The sequence below is a fragment of the Equus przewalskii genome, chromosome 3 (assembly GCF_037783145.1).
Source record: "Equus przewalskii isolate Varuska chromosome 3, EquPr2, whole genome shotgun sequence".
NCBI lineage: Eukaryota > Metazoa > Chordata > Mammalia > Perissodactyla > Equidae > Equus > Equus przewalskii.
Genome location: NC_091833.1, coordinates 76,987,342 through 77,014,167, shown reverse-complemented (window position 1 = coordinate 77,014,167; position 26,826 = coordinate 76,987,342). Strand labels below are relative to the sequence as shown.

The 26,826-nt window shown below is 36.5% G+C and overlaps 1 protein-coding gene across 3 annotated transcripts in view; it reads right to left on the bottom strand.

The window, feature by feature from the left end:
• Positions 1-4,639: 4,639 nt before the first annotated feature.
• Positions 4,640-26,826, bottom strand: part of PDCL2 (phosducin like 2) — a 40,667-nt gene continuing 18,480 nt past the window's right edge. For all 3 annotated transcript variants that reach the window (XM_008536516.2, XM_070614911.1, XM_070614912.1), the window contains 3 exons: positions 11,438-11,581; positions 8,284-8,492; positions 4,640-4,832 (listed from right to left, as the gene is read on the bottom strand). In XM_008536516.2, the coding sequence (XP_008534738.1) occupies positions 4,675-4,832; positions 8,284-8,492; positions 11,438-11,581 (511 nt within the window). In that variant the 3' untranslated portion in view covers positions 4,640-4,674. The remainder of the gene's footprint in view (positions 4,833-8,283; positions 8,493-11,437; positions 11,582-26,826) is intronic.

Below are 26,826 nucleotides of genomic sequence, written 5' to 3'. Positions count from 1 at the left end.
TTACATCTCTTTTGCTCAAATTCTTCCCCTAGTTCCCTATGGCCCATCAATCACAAAGACCTTTCTGTTCTTTCATAATATCTCTCTCATTTATCCTTTCATTGACATTCCTAGTTTTACCACCATAGTTTAAGATGAATTGGAATACAGGAAATTTAAGATATGTATAATAGAGAATATAAGGTAAGTTTTTTTCAAAAGAAACCTTCATAGTTTAGCCAATTACTCATATTCTTTCTAGACTCTTTAAAATAGGGGGAAGTACAATAATATGAGGTCATGTTATGGACTTGTAGTCAAAAGTCTAGACTTAAATCCTGACTAACACTAAGAGACACTGAGCAAGTTAAATAATTTCTCTAAGCTTCAGAGCATTTATCTGTAAAGTCAGAAGAATAAGTATCTCAGAGAATTGTGATAATCAAAAGTAAATTATAGACTACTACATAAAGGTTGGATGGTAAGGATGATGATTTTAGGTTTTTACAATTTGTTGTTGGAACTCTAGGAATGGTTGAAATGACTCACAAATCTGTAACTCAAGCCTACACTTCTCCACTGGGCACCATACACATATGTCCAATTGCCTACCTGATGCCTCCTCTTGAGTCTCAAATATCTTGGATGCTCCCTTCAATCTATTCTCCACGGAGCAGTAAGACTCTTCTTTTGAAAATATAAATGAAATCACAGTTCGTACTTAAAACCATTTTATTGTTTCCCATTACATCCAAATTCCTAATCATGGCCACAGTACCCTGTTTGATCTAGCCCCTGCTACCTCTCCAAACTCATGTCCTACCATTTTCTCCTTTTCTCATAATACTCCCACCCAGAAAATTCTTTCAGTTCCTTGGTAATCTCTCTGTTCTCAGGCTTTGGCATAAGCTGTGCCCTTGCCTGGACCACCCTCCTACCTTTTCTCATGGCTGGCTCCTCCACAGTCGTCATGTCTCAAGGATCTAATTACCCTATTTAAGGAGGTCTCCCTCCCATCTCTCATCTGTCCCCCCACATAGTACCCACAGTTAGTCTCTATTATTGTGTCCACTATTTCCTTCATAATACTTATAAGTTTAAATTTCACATATATTTGTTTGAATTTGTTTTCTTATCTATTAGCTATCTTCCCCACCACCATGTGGTAAACTCCAGAAAGCAAGAACCATGTATCTTGTTCACCACTGTATATGCAGCATCCATTTCAATGCCTGAGGTAAATGAATGATTGAATAAATGAATGAGATGAAAGGTAAAACATGCCAGAAGATTTTGAGGATCATCCTTATATCCCAAATTATGATTGTAGGCAGATTATAATCTTGTCAAAAAGTAACCTTGTAATGTGTATTAAAGTACAAATGGGAGATAAAAACTGAAATCAGTTCGTGAAATATGATGTCCTAATACTGTGTTAGTAGTTCAATACTTGAGTACCCACAAGAATATGCAACACTATAAGAGACACAGCTAACACTTTAGAAGAGGATGCTGAGTGAGGTCCAAAATAGGGAACAAAGAGTATGAAGTACTCACTTTCCAAATAGCTGCCAACATTTGTGGCCAGACTAAACATTGGGATCAGGAATAAAAGCTTGACAAAACTGGGCCTACCATAGTCAAAATCTCCAACCCTTACTCTTAGGCCATATAAGCAGAACACTTGGGAAGAGGAGAATGTGCAAATCATCGGAGCCATGTCTTATTGGGTTCTTAGAGTGTTCTGTTCCTTTCCTATTTATCCCCCACCCCACTTCACATTACGTGAACAAGGCTCCAAGAATCAGCTAGAGAAACTGGAGGTGACTGTAATGAGAGAGACTGGCATCTCATCCACTGACAGATTTGTTGATGTGCCCTCCACCTACATGAACAGGAGGATAGAGACTTGGAGAGAAACAGCTGGCCAGGGAGTGGGCTGAAGTGAAACAATGTGCACTCCTACAATTTGGCATGGCTGGGTCCATTGATGCTGAGTACCAGAAAGTGCCATGCAGATTTAAACCATCTTGACACATAAGGGGAAAGAAATTCTAGCAGCAAGAGGCTGAGTATACTTCTAGGAGTGGGAACTGAGAGAGATTAAAAGAGAGAAAGTTGCAGACTGATCTCCCATGTCAAGGAACTGTGCAGTGGCGAAGCGACCTCAGGGTTTCTAGGAGAACTCAATGTGCCCGTGAAAGAGTGAACATGTAGATGCAACTTGGATTGTACTTACCCAGTCAAGAGAAACTTATCCCTTTCTTCTCTAATTTCCCTTCCAGTCCCCAATACCAGAGGGAATGGGCCTTTAAAAGAAAAGGAAAGAACTGGTCAAAAACTAAACAACTTCCATGTTCAGAGTTCCTGAGTCACAACTTCAGCTAGAAAACGCGTGCCTTGGAACTGAGACTGGAGTTTTAAACCAGACACACATTTAATAACTAAGAGTATGAAGGAAGAATTAAAAAATATGCTCAAGACATCTTTAAGGTATTTGCTACCCAGTGTTGCTCAATCACCTAAGGATCTCATTAAAACAAAAATTCCAATTCAGTTAGTCTGGGATGGGGCCCGAGATTCCACATTTCTAACGAGCTCCCTGGGGATACTGCCGATTTTAGGACCACACTTTGACAAACAAGACACCATAAAGTGGGGAAGGCAGTTTCAACAGAGCACGGTTCGCAGCAAGGTATAGAGAAAAATATTAGGTTAGAATATATGAAATATCCTTTTTTGTGGGTCAAAAACGGTTGAATATTGACAATTTCAAAAAACTTTTTATGTTTGTATCCTATCAAATAAAATTCATTCAATAAAATGGGAAACAGTATTAAATATTAAATAATTTCTCCAGATTCTGACAAATATTTATACCCTACATAAGTGAGAATGTATAAATGAAGTAACGTGTGGAAGTAGTACCGACCTGTGTTGGCAGGCATCAGCACTGGCGAGAAGAATGTGTGTGTGTGTGTGTATCTGAAAAAGATTGAGGCTAGAATCACAACCAGCTACCTCTAACACGCTGTAATTTTATGATTTTTACAAATGTTAAAGTCTTCAGGAACTGTGCTTGTGGATAAAAACTTACTGCCACCTGGTGGATCTGAGTTAAGTTAAAAGGGAAATATGTGTCTTTTTATTTATATATCTTAAATACTATTAGTATTTCCTCTGTTAATTTTAACTTGAAAAGGACAAAAGATAAATATGTATTTACTAAAAAAAACTACATTTAGGGCAACCTTTTACATTTGGTTTCAATTGGAGGGGAAAATAATGTTCATATTTATATGCATTAGATGGCATTAAAGTTACATTTTAACTTTATGATAATATGACTTTTCCTTTCATTTCCACAACTGTTTTATCCTAAGTAGGAATTTATCCATCCATTTGTTAAGGAGACTTTCAGAACTCGGACCAGTATAGGTAATTATTTCTCTTGATGTGTACATAGTGCTATCATAAAAGCCATTGTACACGACTCCCGACTTTCTTTCCCTTTGTCTGAAGATGTGTATTTTCAGAAGCCCTTTGCTTTCTCAGAAGAAAACAGTCCTCCCAATCCTTTCCAAGGTTAGATCATTTGATATTACCTTGTCTAATAAAATAAATTATCACTACCTTACTCAAATCTATATTTAACTTTCCTTCCATGTCATCATTCTCTGCAGGCTTTATGATCCCCACTCCCAAGAGCGGCAAAGAGCCTCTTCCTGACTCCATGTTAAACTTCCTCAATTCTCACCAATTTATTTTTGTAATCTAATCATTTAAATTTAGTTTAGATTCTCTCACAAACATGAGTGAATATCCATGGTCAGAATGGTGGCTTATCAATACAAAGCAGAAGAATAAAATCTGTAATTGAACTATTACATGCTGATTTACCACCCTTTTCTCTAAAAGTGGTATTCATTATTAAACCAAGAGAAAACATCCTGCAAGTCTTTTGCAGTGTCCTAATATTGTATGTTTTCTCATGATGAATTCTTCTGCAATTACTATTAAAACATAGATAAGCTTCACAATATATTTTTCTCACTTCTCTTTGTGACTTAGAAACTTTCATGTTATGTTATACAGTTCTAATGATTCTATGGTCTGACTATTAGAAAGAGTATGTAGTAATTTTCTAGCTTAATAACAGAACTATTAAAAACAGTAATAAAGAGTGGAAATGTTTCTTATGTACTTTTCAGAATCTTTAAATTGCACTTTTCTATTGAGTGGTTAATTTTTTCAATAGATAAGAGATTTCAAAGAAAAAGCCTATGGTCATAAACTTAAGTATTTTCACTCAAGGCCTCTAGATAATAGAGTTTAAAATCTATTGACATAAATTAAATGAAATTTCATGGTTCTCTTTCATCATTTTCATTCATAGGCCTCTCTGGAAGTGAGTTGGCAACACAGAGGACTTGTAATATTTGTGTTTTTGTCCAACATGGGTCGGAAAAAGGATAAGCCACAGAAAAATATTAAGGGTTCAGTAAAAATTCTGATTTTGTTGGAGGCAATGAATATTCTGAAATGCCTAAAAGTTTCTGAAATGACATATAAGCTATAATTCTAATATAAAAATAAAAATAAATCTATAAATTTTCTAACCTCTGATTGTAAAGGCAGTGCAAATAAAACATTCAGTATATAAACACTTTCAAGCTATTTATTACATAGTTCTTTCTATTTGGTATCATCATTATCACTGTTTGAACTGTTAGTGTCATCATAAATAGAAGCGTTTCTTATTGAAGATACCATCACATCTACAATGTCTTTTTTGGGGTTTTCTTCCAAATCAGTCTGTATTGCTCCAACTTCTGCTAGCTTCCATTCAAGTTCTGCAATAAATAATCCATCATTAAATCAGATAAAAATCTCAGAAAAATGAGAAGAAGAATTTCTCATCTATATGAAACACAAGTTGACTAATAAAATTAATGTGGAAGTGATGATGTATTTAGAACTGGATGACAATGAAAGTACTACAACATCAAAATACACATTAGACATAGCAAAGTTATACTTAAAGGGAAATTTTATGGTTAAACTGTTTATTTTAAAATGACTGAAAATAAGTGGTTTAAAAGTTCAAATCAAGAAGCTGGGAAAAAACAATAAAGCAAACCCAAGGAAAGCAGAAAGAGGGCTATAATGAAGAAAAGACTTTAGCAAAAAGAGAAAAACAAAATCAGTAAGAGGCAACCAACAAAATCAAAAGCTGGTTCTTTGAAGAGGCTAGTAGACATACCTCAGGCGAAAATGATCACAAGTAAGCGAAAGAAACCAAATAATACACAGAATTTACATGGGGCATAACTACGGTAAAGATTTTAAAGTTATGAGAATAGTATGAAAAAACTTACCCCAGTATATTTGAAAACTTTAATGGAAAAATTTCAACAAAAATATGAATTACCAAAATATATCCAAGAGAGAAACTAAAAAGAATTAAATTGATAACCAAAAATTCCCCATGCCTGCAAATTCATTTTGTTAAATTTATTCCTAAGTACTGTATAGATGAATAGAACATTTATGAAGAAAATTACAAAATGCTTTTATGAGGAAAATTCCAAAATATATTACATTAAAAAATATAATATATATGTTATATTTATGAGGAAAATTACAAAAACCATTAAAGAAGACCAAAATAAATGACAAAATATATCTCATTCATGGATAGGAACATTCATTGTTATTAAGATATCAAGTCTCCAATAATTAATCTATAAATAGGATTCTAATAAATAATCAACAGGCTTTTTCACAGAATTTGACTAATTCCAACATTTATATGAAATTTTGAAAACTTGCTCTACTAGAGACAACAGATTGTTATAAAGCTATAGTGATTAACATAGTGCTATATTGATTCAGGGACAGACAAATAGACCAGTGGAACATAGAGATTTCAGAAACAAATTGAAGCATTTTTTGAACCATGAAAAATGACATAGGAAACAAAAATCAATGGGGAAAACACCACACACACACATCAGGATGGTTACTATAAAAAAAGACAGAAAATAACAGATGTTGGTGAGAATGTGGAGAAATTGGAATCCTTGTGCAGTGTTGGGAATGTGAAACAGCGCAATCACTATGGAAGACAGTATATTGTTGCTCAAAAAATTAAAATAGAATTACCATATGATCCAGCAATTCTACATCTGAGTATATACCCAAAAGAATTGAAAACAGGGACTAGAATGATTATTTGTACATCCATGTTCACAGGAGCATTGTTCACAATAGCTAAAAGGTAGATGCAACCCAAGTGTCCATCAACAGATGAATGGGTAAATGAAATGTGGTATGAACATATAATGGAATATTATTCAGTCTTAAAAAGGAAGGAAATTCTGACACATGCTACAACATGGATGAACTTTGAGGACATTATGCTAAGTGAAAGAGGTCAGTCACAAAAGGACAAACACTGTTATGATTCACTTATATGAAGTACTGAGAGTAGTATAGAGTCAGAAATTAGAATGGTGATTTTCAGGGGCTGGAGGGAGAGAGGAATGGGGGAATTATTGTTTAATGGGTAGAGAGTTGCAGTTACGCCAGATGAAAAGAGTTTTAGAGATGGATAATGGTGATGATAGCACAATGGTGTGAATGTACTTAATGTCACTGAACTATATAATTAAAAATGGTTAAATAAAGTAACATAAAATAAATAAGTCCTAGGTATGTAAATGTACAGCATAGTAACTATAGTTAAAAATACTGTATTATATATTTAAAACGTGGTTAAGATGGTAAATTTCATGTTATGTGTATTTTACGACAAATAAAATTTTTTTTAATATATCAATTTGAAAAAAGCATGGACCAGATAACATGCTATTCATGACAGTGATTGCCTCCAAGGAGGCAGGGAGGGGAATGGGACTAGAAATGGAAATATAAGTAACTTCAACTATATCTGTAATGTTTATTTCAACAATAAACAAAGAAATAGCTGAAGCAAACATGAACAAATGTTCACCTTTGTTATTTTTGGTAAATGATTTCATGAATGTTTGCTATATTATTGTTGTACTCCTACGTGTTAATTTTTTTTAGTTAAAGGGATGAGATCCAAGCAGAAAAAACAAGGTGGTAAAACGAAGAGGAGCCTTAGAGACTAGGAGAAGGAAAAGGGGGTAATTCTGGAACAATTAAAGTATTGGAGGTCTCAGTAAACAAACAGCTTTAGCGGAATGATAGAGTGAAAGAATGGCTGTTAAAAACAACTATTCACGATGGCTTTAACACAATGGTAAGAGAAAAAGATTTAAAAAATATAGAATTAAAGTAGTTCCAGGAAATGACTAGATCAAGGATATGGCCTTAGAATTAGGCTAGGAAGTAAAAATTATCAAAGTCCTGTGCTATGTACTATGAAAAAAAATAATAGGAAGCATGGTCCTTGTACTTGTTAGGGAGACAAAACTCAAAGAGAACTGATTAACCAACAAAATCAGATTGTACATGGATAAGTGAAAAATAAGTTGTATAGAGAATATATGCTATAGAAATTCAGTAGAGAAGATGAAGATAGATTATAATTGGTCCAGAATCACATAATGGGATAAATGGAAATCTAGGAAACCCATGAAGGAATCGGGTTTGGAAGCGAGGGTAGAGAAGGGTAGGGTATTTTGGGTATAGGGAAAGAGTACGAAACAAAAAATCACAAATGAGTAATGTATGTCTGGGGTAGTGGTTGAAGGCGAACCTGGCTGGAGCAGAAACTGGAAAGCATCCAGAAATATATTTGGCTACATGGGCTGAAATTCTCAAGCAGAAATTCTGAATTGTTAACTTATTTGAGGGGCCAGCCCGGTGGCGCAGCGGTTAAGTTCGCACATTCGGCTTCTCGGTGGCCCGGGGTTCGCTGGTTCGGATCCTGGGTGCGGACATGGCACCGCTTGGCACGCCAGGCTGTGGTAGGCGTCCCACATATAAAGTAGAGGAAGATGGGCACGGATGTTAGCTCAGGGCCAGGCTTCCTCAGCAAAAAGAGGAGGACTGGCAGTAGTTAGCTCAGGGCTTATCTTCCTCAAAATAAAATAAATAACTTATTTGAGACAAGGAACCATTAAGGATTTAAGCAAGTGGGTGTTATAATAAGAGTATTATTGTCAAAAAATTAATCTGGAGGCATAAAAGAAGATACTGGAATCAAGGGGGAAAACCTTATGTTTTACGGAAATAGACTTTCATAATACTTGTTAACATGTAGAAGTTTTCACCTATTTTTTTATAAACAAATTTTTAAAATAATGTCATTACCTTCTAGCTTGAGATTTATCCCTCCACATTCTATAATTCCAATGAATTTGCTTTCTATCTGACCATTTTTATAAGCAAAAATTGTTGGTAAACAATTGTCATGGTAGTGTTGAATACAGCTATTCACGATGGCTTTAACAAATTTAGTTTCTGGAAACTTTCTTGCTAGGAGACTAAGATGCTGGTTAACCAACAAACACATTGGGATGCTAAAAAAGAGAAACAGTACACACAGTATCTTTAAAAAACAGACTACTCATGTCAGTCTAATAAAATAGATCACATTGGTTTATAACATGACATAAATTTCAGGTGTACATCATTATATTTCAACTTCTGTATAGACTGTATCATGTTCACTACCAAAAGTCTAGTTGCAAAAAAAATCCATTAATTTTCTTAAAATGTATCTTTTATATTGACATATGAGTGCATTTTCTTAATGTCAAGAAAACTAATATTTTATGTAACTATTGTAGATTGCCCCCAAAAAGCCTTCTGAGAAGGTAACAAATACCTAACATGTTATAAAAACAGATCCTTACTCTGAGTCCATCAAAGCATATGACAGTTTACAACAGCCTAGCTGAGACTAAAACACATTCAACCTCTTTGAAGAATTTTTGAAAACGATTTGTCAAAACTAGTAATTTACCTAGAAATAACCATTAATGTAAATAATTTTATACCATGGTGTGGGCGTTCAGAACCAACATCTATTCTGCTGATCATAATGAGTCTCCGAAAAGACATTCAGTGAACCACTTCAGTATTTAACATTTGTCACGCACAGATTCCGGGAGTGTAAATGTTGGATTTCTCATACTTGTTTGTGAAGAACCCAAATCAGAAGTATTTACGAACTGGTTTAACCAGATAAGTGGTATAGGAAAAACGAGAAATGATTCTTTTTAAGGCTTTAAATTATTCAAAAATTAATTACCAAGCATTTTAGTTACAATAAAAGTAACGTCTTTTTTTTATTAAGATTATGATAGTTTACAACCTTGTGAAATTTCAGTTGTACATTATTGTTAGTCATGTTGTAGGTGCACCACTTCACCCTTTGTGCCCTCCCCCCACCCTTTCCCCTGGTAACCACCAATCAATTCTCTTTGTCTATATGTTCACTTCCACCTGTGAGTGGAGTCATACAGAGTTCGTCTTTCTCTGTCTGGCTTATTTCACTTAACATAATACCCTCAAGGTCCATCCATGTTGTTGTGAATGGGACGATTTTGTCCTTTTTTATGGCTGAGTAGTATTCCATTGTATATGTATACCATATCTTCTTTATCCAATCATCAGTTGCTGGGCACTTAGGTTGGTTCCACATCTTGGCTATTGTAAATAATGCTGCAATGAACATAGGGGTGCATGGGACTTTTGGAATTGCTGATTTGAAGTTCTTTGGATAGATACCCAGTAGTGGGATGGCTGGGTCATAAGGTATTTCTACTTTTAACTTTTTGAGAAATCTCCATACTGTTTTCCACAGTGGCTGCACCAGTTTGCTTTCCCACCAACCAACCGTGTATGAAGGTTCCTTTTCCTCCACAACCTCTCCAACATTTGTCACTCTTGGTTAGTAATATCTTCTTTTATGGGGCATGGTAGCCTATCAATATTTGTCTGAGGAAGTGGTAAGCTGATAAACAGCAGGGCTCAAATTTGCATAAACTGCTCTGTACAGAATTTCTCTAAGGACCTGAAGAGAAAAGAAATTCTTTATTCAGAGAACGAGATAAGAACACTGAGGGCTGCTGTCATGGCCTCTGTTGCTGGTTTGGCTTCGAGCCCAGGTAGAGGGGCTGGGAACTAAAGCTAGAGGGGCTGTTTTGATGAGGGATTTATGAAGCTCTGGGAGCTCGAGGCTCCTTTATGGCACAGAGTTGGGGAAAGGTCCACTGTTCCCAATTATCATTATACCGGGCTGGTGAGGCCTAGGGAGATTGGGGTTATACCTTGCACAACTTGTCACTCTAAAATTAACTGTTTGGGGATTGGAGGGGCTGTGAGGGAAATATTCTCTTAAAAAAGACTTAAGTGGCATGATATATCCAAATCCACAGCATAATGCTTGACTGGATCCTTATTCAAAAACATATGTATTTATAAATGACATTTTGAAGTCAGTTGGGGAAATTTGAGTAAGGAATGGGTATTAGATGCTATTAGGAGTTATTGTTAATTTTCTTAGGTGAGAAAATGGTATTATGTTAAAAAGAAAAACCGCAGGACCAAAATGGCAACACTTGTGCTAAAGCCCATGATACCAAACCAAGATTTAAATCTTTACGTAATAGCAGTTTTGACCTTCCCCAGAAATGTAGTCTTCATCAACCAGTCTGGAATTTTCTGGAAAGTACCAATGAGGTAATCTGTGGCTTGGGCCCTCTCCATGTCCCAGAGGAAGAAGAGGTAATCTGCACAATGAAATCCTTGACTTTCCCTCCCCCTCAAAGAGGAGATGTCCTGACCCAAAATAATCCTTTCTTTTTTTTTGCTAATAACTTCCTTGCCCCACCCTCCTTCCTATAAAACCCTTCCATTTTGCATTAACTCCTAGGAGTATCTCTCTGCTTGCTAGAGGAGATGTTGCCCGATTCCTGAATCATTGAATAAAGCCAATTAGATCTTCACATTTACTCGGTGGCGTTTTGTTTTTAACAGTGGTTATGCAGAAAAAAGTCCTTATGATTTGATGATACATGCTGAAATATTTAGAAGTAAAGCATCATGCTGTGTTAATTTACTTTGAAATGGTTCTGCAAATTCACACACACACACAAAGTGATACAAATATGGCAAAATGTTCATGTTCAATCTACCTGGCCACTATTTAGGACGCTCACTTTATCATTACTTTTCTGTATGTTTGAAATTTTCCATAACAAGTATTTTTTTTAATTAACTGCCAAAGAGTACTTATTTTTCTAAGAAGTGTGACAAGTCCTTTAAGTTAGACATGAAGATATATTAAAATACTTTATTTAATCCCGAAGCCAAATGACTCTATACATACATGTACATATATATACACATATTTTTCTTGAGTAGTCTTTGTTTTATGCTTTATAAAACCTTAACACCAGAAATACATACCTTAAAACATTAGTATATTAACATTTCATAAAAATGCTATGGTAATTACCTTGATCTGTATAGATGAATTATAACCCATACATCTTTTTCTGCATTTGTGACTTCATTCACATACTGATTTCCAGAAATTTCTCTTAATTCCCCAAATTTTTGTTTTTTCTTAAGAGCTTTCCATTCCTGTAACCGTTTTTCTCTAAGTAAAAAAAATGAAATGAAACCACATAAGAAAATTATTACATTCTTAAGTTCATTCCCATATTCGGTAACAATTTAGGGCAATGAATGTAATGCTTGTGCCTGTCAAACACTTTAAAGAATATTAGAATAATTATTAATGGTCTTATAATGCCAATTTCTCTTTTTATTTGGGAATTTGTGTTATCGTGGGTATTACAAAGTGTAAGAAGTCAGCTACTGACTTTTAAATTTATTTTTATTAACGACTAGGTCTTAATCATAATTATAGAGACTTTATTTAGACATTGGGCCAATAAATTTCCATACAAGACTAAATACTTATTAAGGGAGAATATGCATAATAATAATAGCTAACATTTTTTGAGTGCTTACTACATTGCCAGACACTATTTTAAATGCATTACATTAACTAATTTATTCCTTGTACAAACATTATGAACTTGGTACTGTTATTATCCCCATTTACATCCTCAACTATCATGCTAAACTGACCTTCAATCCAAAACCTTTGTAAGTATGTGTAATTACCTGTTATAAATTTATTGCAGGCAGAGAGGTCATAGAGAAGAGTGATTACGAGTTTGGACTCTAAGGTCAGACTGCACTGGGTTTTAAATGCCAGCTCCCACTTACTAGCAGCATGAACTTGGGCAAGTTATTTAATCTCTCTAAGCTTCAGTTTCCCCAAGTGCAAACTGCAATAATACTAATACCTATTGGCATGGGATTGTGGGGGATTAACTAACACACGTAAATTTCTTAGACTGGTGCCTAGCAAACTGAGCATTCAGCTAATGTTACCTAGTTATTCATCCATAAGAACCTTAAAACTTTGTTAAACAACTCTCTCAAAATTTACATACTTTAATTGTTGAATGCTTGGATTCATAAAGCAAATCCAAATGGTTTCTGACACATCTGCAAATTTCTTTAAAGTTACTGATTCTATATCTCTAAGTTATCTGGGAGAACTTACTCCCCTTCTTTGTCTGTGTATTAAATATATTTTCTGATTTTCTGTATTCTTGGATGCTCTGGCATCTGAGGCTTTGCTGATCCATGAGAGACTGCTTCTCCCAGGGTTACCTAATTCCTAAAGATAGCAAACACTTGCCCAAGAGCACATTCCTCAAATGCAAACCAACTGATCCAGAGCTCAATCCTTCAACCACCTCCTTTACTGGGCTGAGCCATTATCCCCCTGCTTTAATCATCCCTGGGCCTGGTACCAGACAACTAGAGACAGCCACTATAATCCAGAGCCTGAAAAATTATTCAAACTATCCAATCCTAAATCTCCTTACTCTGCCTAGCTTGCATTTCCTGTGGAAACCGCAATAAAGGCTCATGTCCATGCTATACGCTCACTCCTTCTGCCTCTTCGCCAGCTCTGGTGCTTCCCCGTGTGGCCCTGCATTGTGGGGCATGCCCCCTACTCTTGAGAATTGTGAGTAACAAACAGTCTTTTCAGAGTCAATTATCTCCTGGTCTGTTGGCTTCACTGTACCTGAATAAATACAAAATCCTGTGTGTATTTTAAAACACCCTGTCCTTATTTCACCTATTAGAAACATGTCGGGTAAAACCAATCACTTTACATAACAAGTAATCTAAGCAAAATGAAGCCTAGAGGGGAAGACCAGTGTCGACGAAAATAATCCATAACCAATCTACAAATGAAAATTTGGGTGAGTTTATTCTGGGCTGAAATCTGAGGACCATGGCCTGGGGCCTTTCTTCTCAAAGGAAGAAAGGGCACCAAAGAAGTGAGGTATACAGAGTGGTTATATACCCCCATACAGGATGTTTCACGTATGATTGAAATGTCCCTCCCACAATAGTCACAAGATTGCCCTGTCAGCACAGCACTTGATGGACACAGCAGGTAGTGGGTCTGCTCTCTCAGAGGGTGTAGCAGGAGGCAAGTCTATTTGTCTCGAGCTGGGCAGCCACAGGTGAGCGCAGCAATCAGTTTCTAGCCTAAGGAAAGATGCTTAATCCTTAAGGAGAAGCCAACATTGGGATGGGAAGGGAAGTTGCACCTTAATCTCAAGGGCCTTTGTTCTTGCCATAAGGAATATCTAAAGCAGATATACAATGCATGCTCAACAGCCATGGTCAGGCCCTTTTGGAAAGACAAGGTCAGGCCGAATTAGGTTTATACCAAATGGCTTCCTCATATGCTCCAATATATCCTATTGCTTGCCATTTTTATTTGTCACCAAGAATAGTACTCCAAGTCTAGGACCCCCACACAGTTTTCAAACTGAAGTCCTTCAATTTTCCCTCTACTGGCCCAGATATTCAGAATTTACAGTTACTCCAAAGATCTTTTCTCAGCCCTATATTGCTTGCATTGAGTATTTAGCATCATTAACTTCCCTCTATTTGATCTCACTGGCTTAATATCTTTCAAAAGTTTCAAAAAGTTTTTGTTCTGATGAGGGCACCATGCCCCCCTTAATGGTGCAACTATCAACTACTTCTCTTCTTCCTCCCCTCTTCTACCCTCTCCTCCTCATTTGTCTTTGTTATTTCAAAGGAATTGAGCAGGCAGAGACACAAACACCTGGATTAGTTTTGCCATCAGGAAGTGATATAGTGTTCAGTGGCCTGCATTTTTCACCTAACAATCATATCAGTTGAGATTCAGTTGCATAAACAGAAAGGCCTCTAGCTATTTTAAGCAGCAATAAACTTAATCTGGGGAATTAAGTCCTTTACAAACTCAGTGGAAAGAGGAAGGAGGAGGCTCTAGACCGAACTAACAGGAACGACTCCCAGAACAACACTGCAAAACTGGTCTGCCAACGAAACAGCTTTGTCTGCCGTAATCCAGAAACTGGGGAAGCTGGAACTAATGTTGCACTTATGCCCTAGTATCAAACTACTCTGGAGATCAGAAAACCGCTGTAACAACTTTTGTCTCTAGGAACTTATCTCCTTAGCAAAGACTGGGAGAAAATATTTGCAAAACCTACATCTGATAAAGGACTGTCATACAAAATATATACAAAGAACTGTAAAAACTCGACCATAGGAAAACAAACCACTATATTAGAAAATGGACCTAAGACCTTAACAGACACCTCACCAAAGAAGATATACAGGTGACAAATAAGCATCTGAAAAGATGCTCCCACATCTATGTGACAAATAAAAATGGCAAGTAATAGGATATATTAGAGAATATGAGGAAGCCATGTGGTGTAAACCTAATTTGGCCTGACCTTGTCTTCCCAAAAGGGCCTGACCGTGGCCGTTGAGCATGCTTTGTATATCTGCTTTAGATATTCCCTACAGCAAGAACAAAGGCCCTTGAGATTAAGGTGCAACTTCCCTCCCCCTCCCAATGTTGGCATTCCCTTAAGGATTAAGCATCTTTCCTTAGGCTAGAAACTGATTGCTGCGCTCACCTGTGACCACCCAGCTGGAGACAATAGGCTTGCCTCCTGCTACACCCTCTGAGAGAGCAGACCCACTACCTGCTGTGTCCATCAAGTGCTGTGCTGACAGGGCAATCTTGTGACTATTGCGGGAGGGACATTTCAATCATATGTGAAATGTCCTGTATGGGGGTATATAACTACTCTGTATACCTCACATCTTTGGTGCCCTTTCTTCCTTTGAGAAGAAAGGCCCCAGGCCATGGTCCTCAGATTTCAGCTCAGAATAAACTCTCCTAAATTTTCATTTATAGATTGGTTATGGATTATTTTCGTTGCCAGTTCTTTCGTCGACATATGTCATCAGGGAAATGCAAATTAAAACAACAAGAGACCATTATACATCTATTAGAATGACCAAAATCTGGAACACTGACAACACCAACTGCTGGAGAGGATGTGGAGCAATAGGAGCTCTCACTGCTGGTGGAAATGCAAAATGGCACAGCTTTTTTTGGAAGGCTTTTGGAAGGTTTTTGGAAGTTTAGAGGTTTCTTATAAAACTAAACATACTCTTACCACATGATCTGGCTATCGGGCTCCTTGGTATTTACCCAAAGGAGTCGAAAACACGGCCATGTAAAAAACTGCACGTGGGTGTTTATAGCAGCTTTATTCATCATTGCCAAAACTTGGAAGCCACCAAGATGTCCTTCAGTGGTTGAATGGATAAATAAACTGTGGTACATCCAGACAACGGAATATTACTCAGTGCTAAAATGAAACGAGCTATCAAGTCATGAAAAGACATGGAGAAACCTTAAACGCATGTTATTAAGTAAAAGAAGCCAATCTGAGAAGGCTACATACTGTATGATTCCAACTATATGACATTCTGGAAAAGGCAAACTATGGAGACAATAAAAAGATCAGTAGTTGCCAGAGGTTGGCAGTGGGGGAAGGATGAATAGGCAGAGCACAGAGGATTTTTAGGGCAGTGAAAATACTCTTATGATATTATAATGATGGATATATGTCATTATTCATTTGTCTAAACCTGTAGAATGTACAACACCAGAATGAACTGTAATGTACACTCTTGACTTTGGGCAATTATAATGTATGTCTGTGGATTCATCAATTACAACAAATATATCACTCTGGTGGGAGATATTGATAATGGGGAAGGCTTTGCATTTGTGGGAGCAGGAGCTATATTTGAAATCTCTACACTTGCCACTCAATTTTGCTGTGAACCTAAAACTGCTTTTGAAAAAAAAGTCTTAAATTTTTAGCTGCTGTTTTGCTTTGGCTTTAAATGAAGAATTTGCTTTAAATCAGCACTATCAAGATGACTACAGAATTTTATTTTCTTAAGAACAAGTAAAATTTTGAAAGGCTACAGTTTCCTTTTTCCTTACATCCAAAGTGACAGCAGAGATATGAAGATAATGCCATAATTTGGTGGCCATTAGATTTGGACTTTTGATGTGGAGCATACAAGTGAAAGAACTTCTATGTATAGCATCTCTTTATCTCTGTGGCAGAGACTAATTGGGTGGTCATTAGTATAGCTTCCTCTTCCACCGCTTACAGGAAGACAGCATTTGCTAGCTTCCCTTGAAGTTAGATTAGGGCCATAAGACTGGATTATGTCCAGTGAAACATGAGTGAAAGTGATAAGTGCATTTCTATGACTCATCTCTGAAATGTCCCATACCATTTTTCACACTGTCTCCTTGGTCCACAAGCCTGGAGGTAAAGGATTCTGAGATGATGGAGCCCCTAATTAAGAGAGCCCAGATCCCTAGTCATCACCTGGAGGAGAGCTGGACATGCACCATCTGTGAGTGAGGAAATTTCCTGTGTGAAAACACTGAGATTTTGTAGTTGTTTGTTACAGGAGCTAGCATTAATTATCTTAATAAATTCTGCTGACATAAATGATTATAACATTAAGTTTGCTAGCATTGAACAACCCCTGCATTCCTTGAATAAACCCTAATTATTCACTATATATGATTATTTTAGTACACTGGTTTATTTGCTAACATTTTATTTAAGATTTTGGCATTTGCATTTTAAAAGTGAGATTGGTCTAAAGCAATATTTTTCAAGTTGAGGCATGTGGACATCCTGTATGAGACATCCATCACTTGGGTATGGCAGGTTCCACAGAGGGGCATATTCCTGAGACTTGACTCAAATTTACTGAATATTATCTCTTGGTGCTGGCCTCAGGAATGTGCATTTTTAACTTTATATTATGGACACTAATTAATATGTACAAAAGTAAAAAGGACCCAGATGTCTGCATCTTCCATCAATAATTTCTATTCATGGCCAATCTTCTTTCATCTCTAACCCCATTAACTCCCCATCTCAAAGCCTATTCTGAAGCATATAAGACATCATGTCATTTCATCTATAAATATTTCATTATATATCTCTATGAGAATACTTTAAAAAATTTAGTTTGGGGGCCAGCCCCATTGCCAAGCAGTTAAGTTCACATGCTCTGCTTTGGCAGCCCAGGGTTTGCCGGTTCGGATCCTGGGCATGGACCTACACACTGCTCATCAGGCCATGCTGTGGCAGCATCCCATATAGAGGAACTAGAATGACCTGCAACTAGGATATACAATTATATATTTGGGCTTTAGGGAGAAAAAAAAAGAGGAAGATTGGCAACAGACGTTAGCTCAGGGCCAATCTTCCTCACTGAAAAGCATAAAAAAAAAATTTAGTTCACATGGCATAATCACACCTAAACCAATGATAATTCCTTAATATATTCAGATATTATTCAAATAATCCTATCCTCTCCATTTAAAAAACTTATTTAATTGTGGTAAAACATACATGAAACTTTATCATGTTGACCATTTTTACATGTACAGTTCTGTGTCATTCAGTACTGTCTCCATTTTTTAAAGTTTGTTTATTCAAATGAGGATCCAAATTAGAGTTATACAAATGTTGTTATATCTCTTAAATCTCATTTAGTCCACAGATTCTCTTCCATCTATTCTTTCCCCTAGCAATTTCTTTCTTGAAGGAAACTAGATCGCTTGTCCAAAGTTCCCCACAGTCTGAATTTTGCTGATTGCATTATTAGGAAGTTAATTCACACAAGAAATCTAATTTTGCAATAAGTTGGTAAGCTTTCTAGCTCTATACAAAAGGGATTATCTGTGCCTTGAAAGTAGAGGAAAATCAGCTGTAGAACAAATTTCAGGAAGCAGGCTATCTTCTCAATTATGCTTGTCTATCCCTTATTGAGTCAATTTTGGAAATTTATATTTTTATTTAAAATCATATTTTTTTAATGATGCATATGATCATATGTCCTGTGTCTGGCTTCAGACACAGTATAATGTTCATGAATTTCACCAAGGTGATCATGTGTATCAGTAGTTAGCTTACTATTCCTTGTTGTTATTGGTGCCACTTGAGTGACTCCTAGCTACCCCGGGGACATCAGAACTGAACTCTGCCTGGTCTTTGGTCTTTTTGCACCATCCTCTCACCTTCTAGAACTATATCAGACAATGCTCCTCTGTGATGCATAGGGTTTTCATGGCCAGTTTTTTTGGAAGTGAGTCTCCAGGTCCTTCTTTTTAGTCTGTCTGAGTCTGGAAGCTCCACTGAAACCTATCCACAAAGGGTGACCCTGCTGGTATTTGAAATATTGGTGGCATAGCTTTCAGCATCAGAGCAACATGCAGCCACAGTATGATAACCAACAGACAAGTAGTGTGGTTCCCTGACTGGGAAATAAACCCAGGCAGCAGCAGTGAGAGCACTGAATCTTAACCACTAGACCACCAGGGCTGGGCTTACTATTCTCACAGAGTAATATTCCATTTCATAAATGAATTACAATTTGCTTATTCATTCACCTCACATTTATTCATCATATTGATGAACTTTTGGGTTGTCACCAGTTTCTGGCTATTATGAATATTCATGTACAAGTCTTTGTATTGACATATATCTTCAATTCTCTCAAGTAAATATCCAGGAATGTAATTGCTGGGTTGTATGTTAAATGTATTTGTAACTTTATAAGAAATTGCCAAACTATTTTCCAAAGTAGTCATATGTGAGTTACAGTTCCTCTAAGATCTTTAGTTTTTAATTGTAATATAATTCATATACAATGAAAGTCAACTATTTAAAGTGTACAATTCAGTGACTTTTAAAATATTCACAGAGTTGGGCATCCATCACCACTATCTAATTCCAGACTATTTTTATTGCCCCAAAAGAAACCTCATATCCATTGGCAGTTATTCCTTATTCCCCCATCCCGGGCCCTGTCAATTAATAATCTGCTTTCTGTTTCTATGAATTTTCCTATTCTGGACATTTCATATAAAATGTGGCCTTTGTCACTGGCTTCTGTCACTTAGCATAATATTTTCAAGATTCAATCCTGTTGTGGCACGTATCAGTATATAATTTGTTTACATGGCTGAATAATATTCCATTGTATGAATATACAGTGGTCCCTCAGTATCCACAGAGGACAGAATTGCAGTCAGGAGGATAGGAATATAGAAATGTTTCACATAGAGGAGGAGAGAGAACTAAGACTAAAAACAAATGAAGAAACTCTCCAAGAAATATCCAACGCCATTAAGAAATGCAACATAAGGATTATAGGTATCCCAGAGGGAGAAGAGAAGGAGAATGGAGCAGAAAGCTTGTTCAAAGAAATAGAACTGAGAACTTCCCAAACCTGGGGAGAGAGCTGAAAATCCATGTGACAGAAGACAATAGATCTCTAAACTTTATCAATGTAAAAAGGCCAACCCTAAGGCATATAGTAGCAAAGCTTGGAAAAGTCAATGACAAAGAGAAAATATTAAGGGCAGCAAGGCAGAAGAAAATAATCTACAAAGGAACCCCTATCAGGCTGTCAACAGATTTCTCAGCAAATACATTACAGACTAGGAGAGAATGGAACGATATATTCAAAATTCTGAAAGACAAAATCTTTCAGCCAAGAATACCCTATCCATTGAAAATATCTTTCAAATATGATGGAGAAATAAAAACTTTCCCAGATAAACAAAAGTTAAGGGGGTTCATTGCCACAGACCCGCCCCCTACAAGAAATGATGAGGAAGGCCCTCATATCTGAAAAAATATTTAAAAAGGAAAGAGGTTACAAAACCCTGAGCAAAGGAGATAAGTAGAAAGACAAAATCAGAAAGTTGCAGCTCTCCATCAGAACAGGTTAGCAAATGCTTAAGCATAACATTAAAGGGAAAGGGAAGGGCAACACCAGGAATAACTATAATCTTGTCATTTTACCACAAACTCACAACACAAGAAGAAAAAAAGATGTGACAATAACAACTTAGAAGGGGAAGAGGAAAAGGATGGAACCAGTTTAGTCTAAGGAAATAAGAGGCTATCAGAAAATGGACTAGCTCATCTATGACATGTTCTATACAAACCACGTGGTAACCACTAAACAAATAATTAGAACAGAGACACAAATTACAAATAAGGAGAAAACTAAGAGAACCAACATAGAAAACTGCCTAACTGAATTGGTAGTCTGAAATTCATGGGGCGAGAAACCAAGGAAAAACAAGAGAACTGGAAAATGAGCGATAAAATGGCAGCATTAGGCCCCCACATTTCAATAATCACTCTAAATGTAAAATGATTGAATTCGCCAATCAAAAGGCACAGAGTGACAGGATGGATTAAAAAACAAGAACTAACAATATGCTGCCTCCAGGAAACACACCTCAGCCCCAAAGACAAACATAGACTCAGAGTTAAGGGATGGAAGACAGTACTCCAGCTAATAGTGAACATAGGAAAGCAAGTGTCACCATACTTATATCAGACAAAGTAGACTTCAAGGCAAAACAGGTAAAGAGAGACAAAGAGGGGCAGTTTATAATGATAAAAGGGACACTCCAACAAGAAGACATAATACTTATAAATATATAGGAGGACCACACAGGAGGACCAAAGTACATAAAGCAACTATTAACAAAACTAGAAGGAAATATCAACAATACAATAACAGCAGGGAACTTCAACACCATACTAGCACCAATGGATAGATCATCCAGAGAGAAAGTCAACAAGGACATTGTAGAATTAAATGAAAAACTAGACCAGATGGACTTAATAGATATATATAGAACACTCCATCCAAAAACCGCAGGTTACACATTCTTCTCAAGCGTGCATGGAACATTCTCAAGGATAGACCATATGTTGGGAAACAAAGAAAGCCTCAACAAATTTAAAAGGATTGAAAATAATATCAAGCACCTTTTCCAATCATAATGCTATGAAACTAGAAATCAGTTACAAGAATAAAGCTGGGAAAGGGGCAAAGGCGTGCAGATTAAACAACATGCTACTGAATGACCAATGTATCATTGAAGAAATCAAAGGAGAAATCAAATATTATCTGGAGACAAACAAAAATGAAAACACATCATACCAACTCATTTGGGATGCAGCAAAAGCCATCCTAAGAGGGAAATTCATTGCAATACAGGCTCACCTCAATAAACAAGAAAAATCTCAAATAAGCAATCTCAAACTACACCTAAAAGAATTAGAGAAAGAAGAACTAACAAAGCCCAAAGTCAGTAGAAGGAGGGAAATAATAAAAATTAGAGCAGAAATAAATGAAATCAAAACAAAAAAGACAGTAGAAAGGATTAATGAAACAAAGAGCTGGTTCTTTGAGAAAATTAACAAAATTGACAAACCCTTAGCCAGGCTCACTAAGGAAAAAAGAGAGAAGATTCAAATAAATAAAATAAGAAATGGAAGAGGAGAAATCACAATGGATACCATAGAAATACAAAAGACTACAAGAGAATACTATGAAAAACTATATGCCAACAAACTGGACAGCCCAGAAGAAATGGATAAATTCTTAGACTCTTAAAACCTCCCAAAACTGAATCAGGAAGAAATAGAGAATCTGAATAGACCAATCACAAGTAAAGAGATTGAAACAGTAACCAAAACTCCCCAAAAATAAAAGTCCAGGACCAGACAGCTTCTCTGGAGAATTCTACCAAACATTCAAAGAAGATTTAATACCTATCTTTCTCAAACTATTCCAGAAAATTGAGGAACATGGAGCACTTCCTAATGCATCCTATGAGGCCATCACCCTGATCCCAAAATCAGTCAAGGACAACACAAAGTAGGAAAACTACAGGCCAATATCACTGATGAACATAGATGCAAAACTCCTCAACAAAACATTGGCAAACCGAATACAGCAATACATTAGAAAGATCATACACCATCATCAAGTGGGATTTACACCAGGGGCACAGGGATGGTTCAACATCCACAAGTCAATCAACGTGATACACCACATTAACAAAATGAGAAACAAAAACCACATGATCATCTCAATAGATGCAGAGAAAGCATTCAACAAGATCCAACATCATTTATGATAAAAACTCTCAATAAAATGGGTATAGAAGGAAAGTACCTCAGCATAATAAAGGCCATATATGACAAACCCACAGCCAACATCATACTCAATGGGGAAAAACTGAAAGCCATCCCTCTGAGAACAAGAACAAGACAAGGGTGCCTACTCTCACCATTCTTATTCAATATAGTACTGGAGATTTTGGCCAGAGCAATTAGGCAGGTAAAAGAAATAAAAGGAAGCCAAACAGTCAATAAAGAAGTGAAACTCTCTTTGTTTGTGGATGACATGATCTTATATATAGATAACCCTAAAAAATCCATTGGAAAGCTACTTGAAGTAATCAACAATTACAGGAAAATTGAAGGATACAAAATCAACTCACATAAATTAGTAGCATTTCTATACTCTAATAATGAACTAACAGAAAGAGAACTCAAGAACACAATACCATTCACAATCACAACAAAAAGAATAAAATATCTAGGAATAAATTTAACCAAGGAAGTGAAAGACCTATGCAATGAAAACTACAAGACTTTCCTGAAAGAAATTGCTGATGACATAAAGAGATGGAAAGACATTCCATGCACATGGATTGGAAGAATAAATGCAGTTAAAATGTCTATACTACCTAAAGCAATCTACAGATTCAATGCAATCCCAATCAGAATCCCAATGATATTCTTCACAGAAATAGAACAAAGAATCCTAAAACTCATATGGGGGCAACAAAAGACCCCGAATTGCTAAAGCAATCCTGAGAAAAAAGGACAAAGCTGGAGGCATCACAATCCCTGACTTCAAAATATACTACAAAGCTATCATAATCAAAACAGCATGGTACTGGTACAAAAACAGGTACACAGATCAAAGGAATAGAATTGAAAGCCCAGAAATAAAACCACACCTCTATGGACAGCTAATCTTTGACAAAGGAGCTGAGAACATACAATGGAGAAAAGAAAGTCTCTTCAACAAACGGTGTTGGGAAAACTGGACAGCCACTTGTAAAAGAATGAAAATAGACCATTCTTTTACACCTTTCACAAAAATAAACCCCAAATGGATCAAAGACTTAAAGGTGAGACCTGAAACCAAGACTTCTGGAAGAAAAAGTAGGCAGTACACTCTTTGACATCAGTCTTTACAGGATCTTTTTGGACACCATATCTTCTCAGACAGGGGAAACAATAGGAAGAATAAACAAATGGGACTTCATCAGACTAAAGAGCTTCTACAAGGCAAGGGAAAACAGGATTGAAACAAAAACACAACCCACCAACTGAGAAAAAATATTTGCAAATTATATATCCAACAAAGGGTTAATCTCCATAATATATCAAGAACTCACACAACTCAACAATAAAAAATCAAACAACCCGATCAAAAAATGGGCAGGGAACATGAACAGACATTTCTCCAAAGAAGATGTACAGATGGCCAATAGGCACATGAAAAGATGCTCATCATCACTGATCATCAGGGAAATGCAAATCAAAACTACACTAAGATATCACCTTACACCCATTAGAATGGCAAAAATAATCAAAACAAAAAGTAACAAATGTTGAAGAGGTTGTAGAGAAAAAGGCCCCGCATACACTGCTGGTGGGAATGCAAACTGGTGCAGCCACTATGGAAAACAGTATGGAGATTTCTCAAAAAGTTAAAAATAGAAATACCATATGACCTAGCCATCCCACTACTGGGTATATATTCAAAGAAATTGAAATCAGTAATTCAAAGAGACCCATGCACCTCTATGTTCAATGCGGCTTTATTCATAATAGCCAAGATGTGGAAGCAACCTAAGTGCCCATTGACTGATGACTGGATAAAGAAGATATGGTGTGTGTATATATATACACACATATATATACATACTATACACACACACACACACACATTGGAATACTACTCAGCCATAAAAAAAGATAAAATCATCCCATTCACAGCAACATGGATGGACCTTGAGGGCATCATGTTAACTGAAGTAAGCCAGCTAGAGAACGATAACCTCTGCATGACTCCACTTGTGTGTGGAAGATAAACAAACACATGGACAAAGAGAACAGATTAGTGGTTACCAGGAGAAAAGGGGGTGGGGGTGGGCACAAAGGGTGAAGTGGTGCACCTATAATATGACTGACAAATAATAACGTACAACTGAAATTTCACAAGGTTGTAAACTATCATAACCTCAGTAAAAACAAAACAAAAACAAAAAAATAGGACTCACTTCTGCCATTTAGCTATTTTCTGTATTTCTTATATGCTCTTTGTTCCTCAATTTTTCCATCACTGCTTCTTTTTTATTTCATTGATTTTTGTGGTGTCCCATTTTGATTTCCCTCATCTTTTGTGTATTCTTTTAGTTTTTTCTTAGTGGTTACCTTAAGGATTAAAATTAATATCTTCTAATGACCTACTGTGAATAATACCAATGTAGTTTCAATAGCATACCAACACTGCTCCTATACCTCTTCATCCCTTGCCTTTTATGTTGTTAATGTTACAAACTACATTGTCTGTGCATCCATTAACACCAATTTATCATTGTGTTATGCATTTGCCTTTTGAATCATACAGAAAGAAAGGAGTTAAAAATCAAAAGTACAATAAAACTGGCTTTTATATTTACCTATGTAGTTACCTTTACCTATGTTATTTATTTCTTCATATAGCTTTGAGTTACTGTCTAGTGCCCCCTTTTTTTTTTTTGGTGAGGAAGATTTGCCCTGAGCTAACATTCATTGCCAATCTTCCTCTATTCTGTATGTGGGACACTGTCACAGTATGGCCTGATGAATGGTGTATAGGTCCACACCCAGGATCCAAACCTGCAAACCCTGGGACACTGAAGGGGAGTGCATAAACTTAACCACTACACCACCAGGCTGGCCCCTCTAGTGCCCTCTAATTTCAGCCTGAAGGACTCCTTTAGCTAATTTTTAATGGCAATTCTAGTAGTAAGAAACTCACTTAGCTTTTATCTAGGAATGTCTTAATTTCTCCTTCATTCTTGCACCACAGCTTTGCCAGATGTAGAATTCTTGGTTGACAGGTTTTTTTTTTTTTCTCGCAGCACTTCAAATATATCAACACACTGCCTTCTGGCCTCCAAGATTTCTAATGAGAAATGGGCTGACAAGTCTTATTAGGAGTACCTTGTATGTGACAAATTGCTTCCCTCTCACTGATTTCAAGCTTCTGTCTTTGTCTTTTGCTAGTTGATTATCATGTGTCTTTGTATGGTTCTCTGATTTATCCTACTTGGAGTTCATTAAGCATCTCGGATTTGTAGATTTATATATTTTGTCAAATTTGGGAAGTTTTCAGCCATTATTTCTTCAAATATTCTTTCTACCCCTTTCTCTCTCTTTCTTTCTGCTGGGATTCGCATGCTACATATGTTGGTTCACCTAATAGTATACCTCAAGGCTAATTAGGCTCTGTTCACTTTTCTTCATTCTTTTTCTCTTCCTCAGACTCAATAATTTCAATTGTCCTATCTTCAAATTTGCTAATTCTTTCTTCTGCTTGTTCAAATCTGCTTTCAAAGGCTCCTAGTATGTTTTTTACTTCAATTATTGTACTTTTTAGTTTCAGAATATCTTTTGGGTTTCTTTTTATAATTTCTATCTCTTTATTGCTGTTCTCATTTTGTTCATATGATGCTTTCCTGTCTTTGTCCATGTCCTCATTTACCTCTTTGAGTATCTTTAATTCAGTTGTCTTAAAATCTTTGTCTAGTAAGTCTGACATCTGAGCTTCCTTAGGTATATTTTGTATTGATTTATTTTGTTCCTTTTAATGAGCTATACTTTCCTATTTCTTTGTATGCCTTTTGATTTTTTGTTGTTGTTGAAAAGTGACTCTTGTAATGTGATAACTCTGGACATCAGATTCTCCTCCTTCTCCATGTTTTTTCAAATTATTATTATTATTGTAGGGTCTCTGTGCGAGAGATCAGCCTGAGGTATAAGTGTGAAGTCTTCTCAGGTCTTTTCTGAGCCTTCTTCTTTTCCAAGGCTTCCTAAATTCTCCCTTATATATGGTTGTTTTTGAAGGTCAAAAACAAAACAAAACCAGACATGGCTCCTTAAACCCCCTGGAAGCCACCTGAGCCAGTGAGGGGTGACACACTGGCAGCCAGTCTCTGTGCCTGTACCTCTGCATTCAGAAGCAGCAGTCTGCAATCAGAACACAGAACCTTGATATTTGAGGACAAAGTCTTTATTGCCCACCATGGCTCCTGCAAGCTGTGCCAGAAACAAAGGTGGTTTTTCAAACATCTGCCTGATGTGGGGCTGGGAGGTGGAAAATGGATAGCTGTTACACACCAAGGACTGAAATCAACCAATGCTAACTGCAATTTACCAGTCAAGCTTTATTCTATAAGCTGCA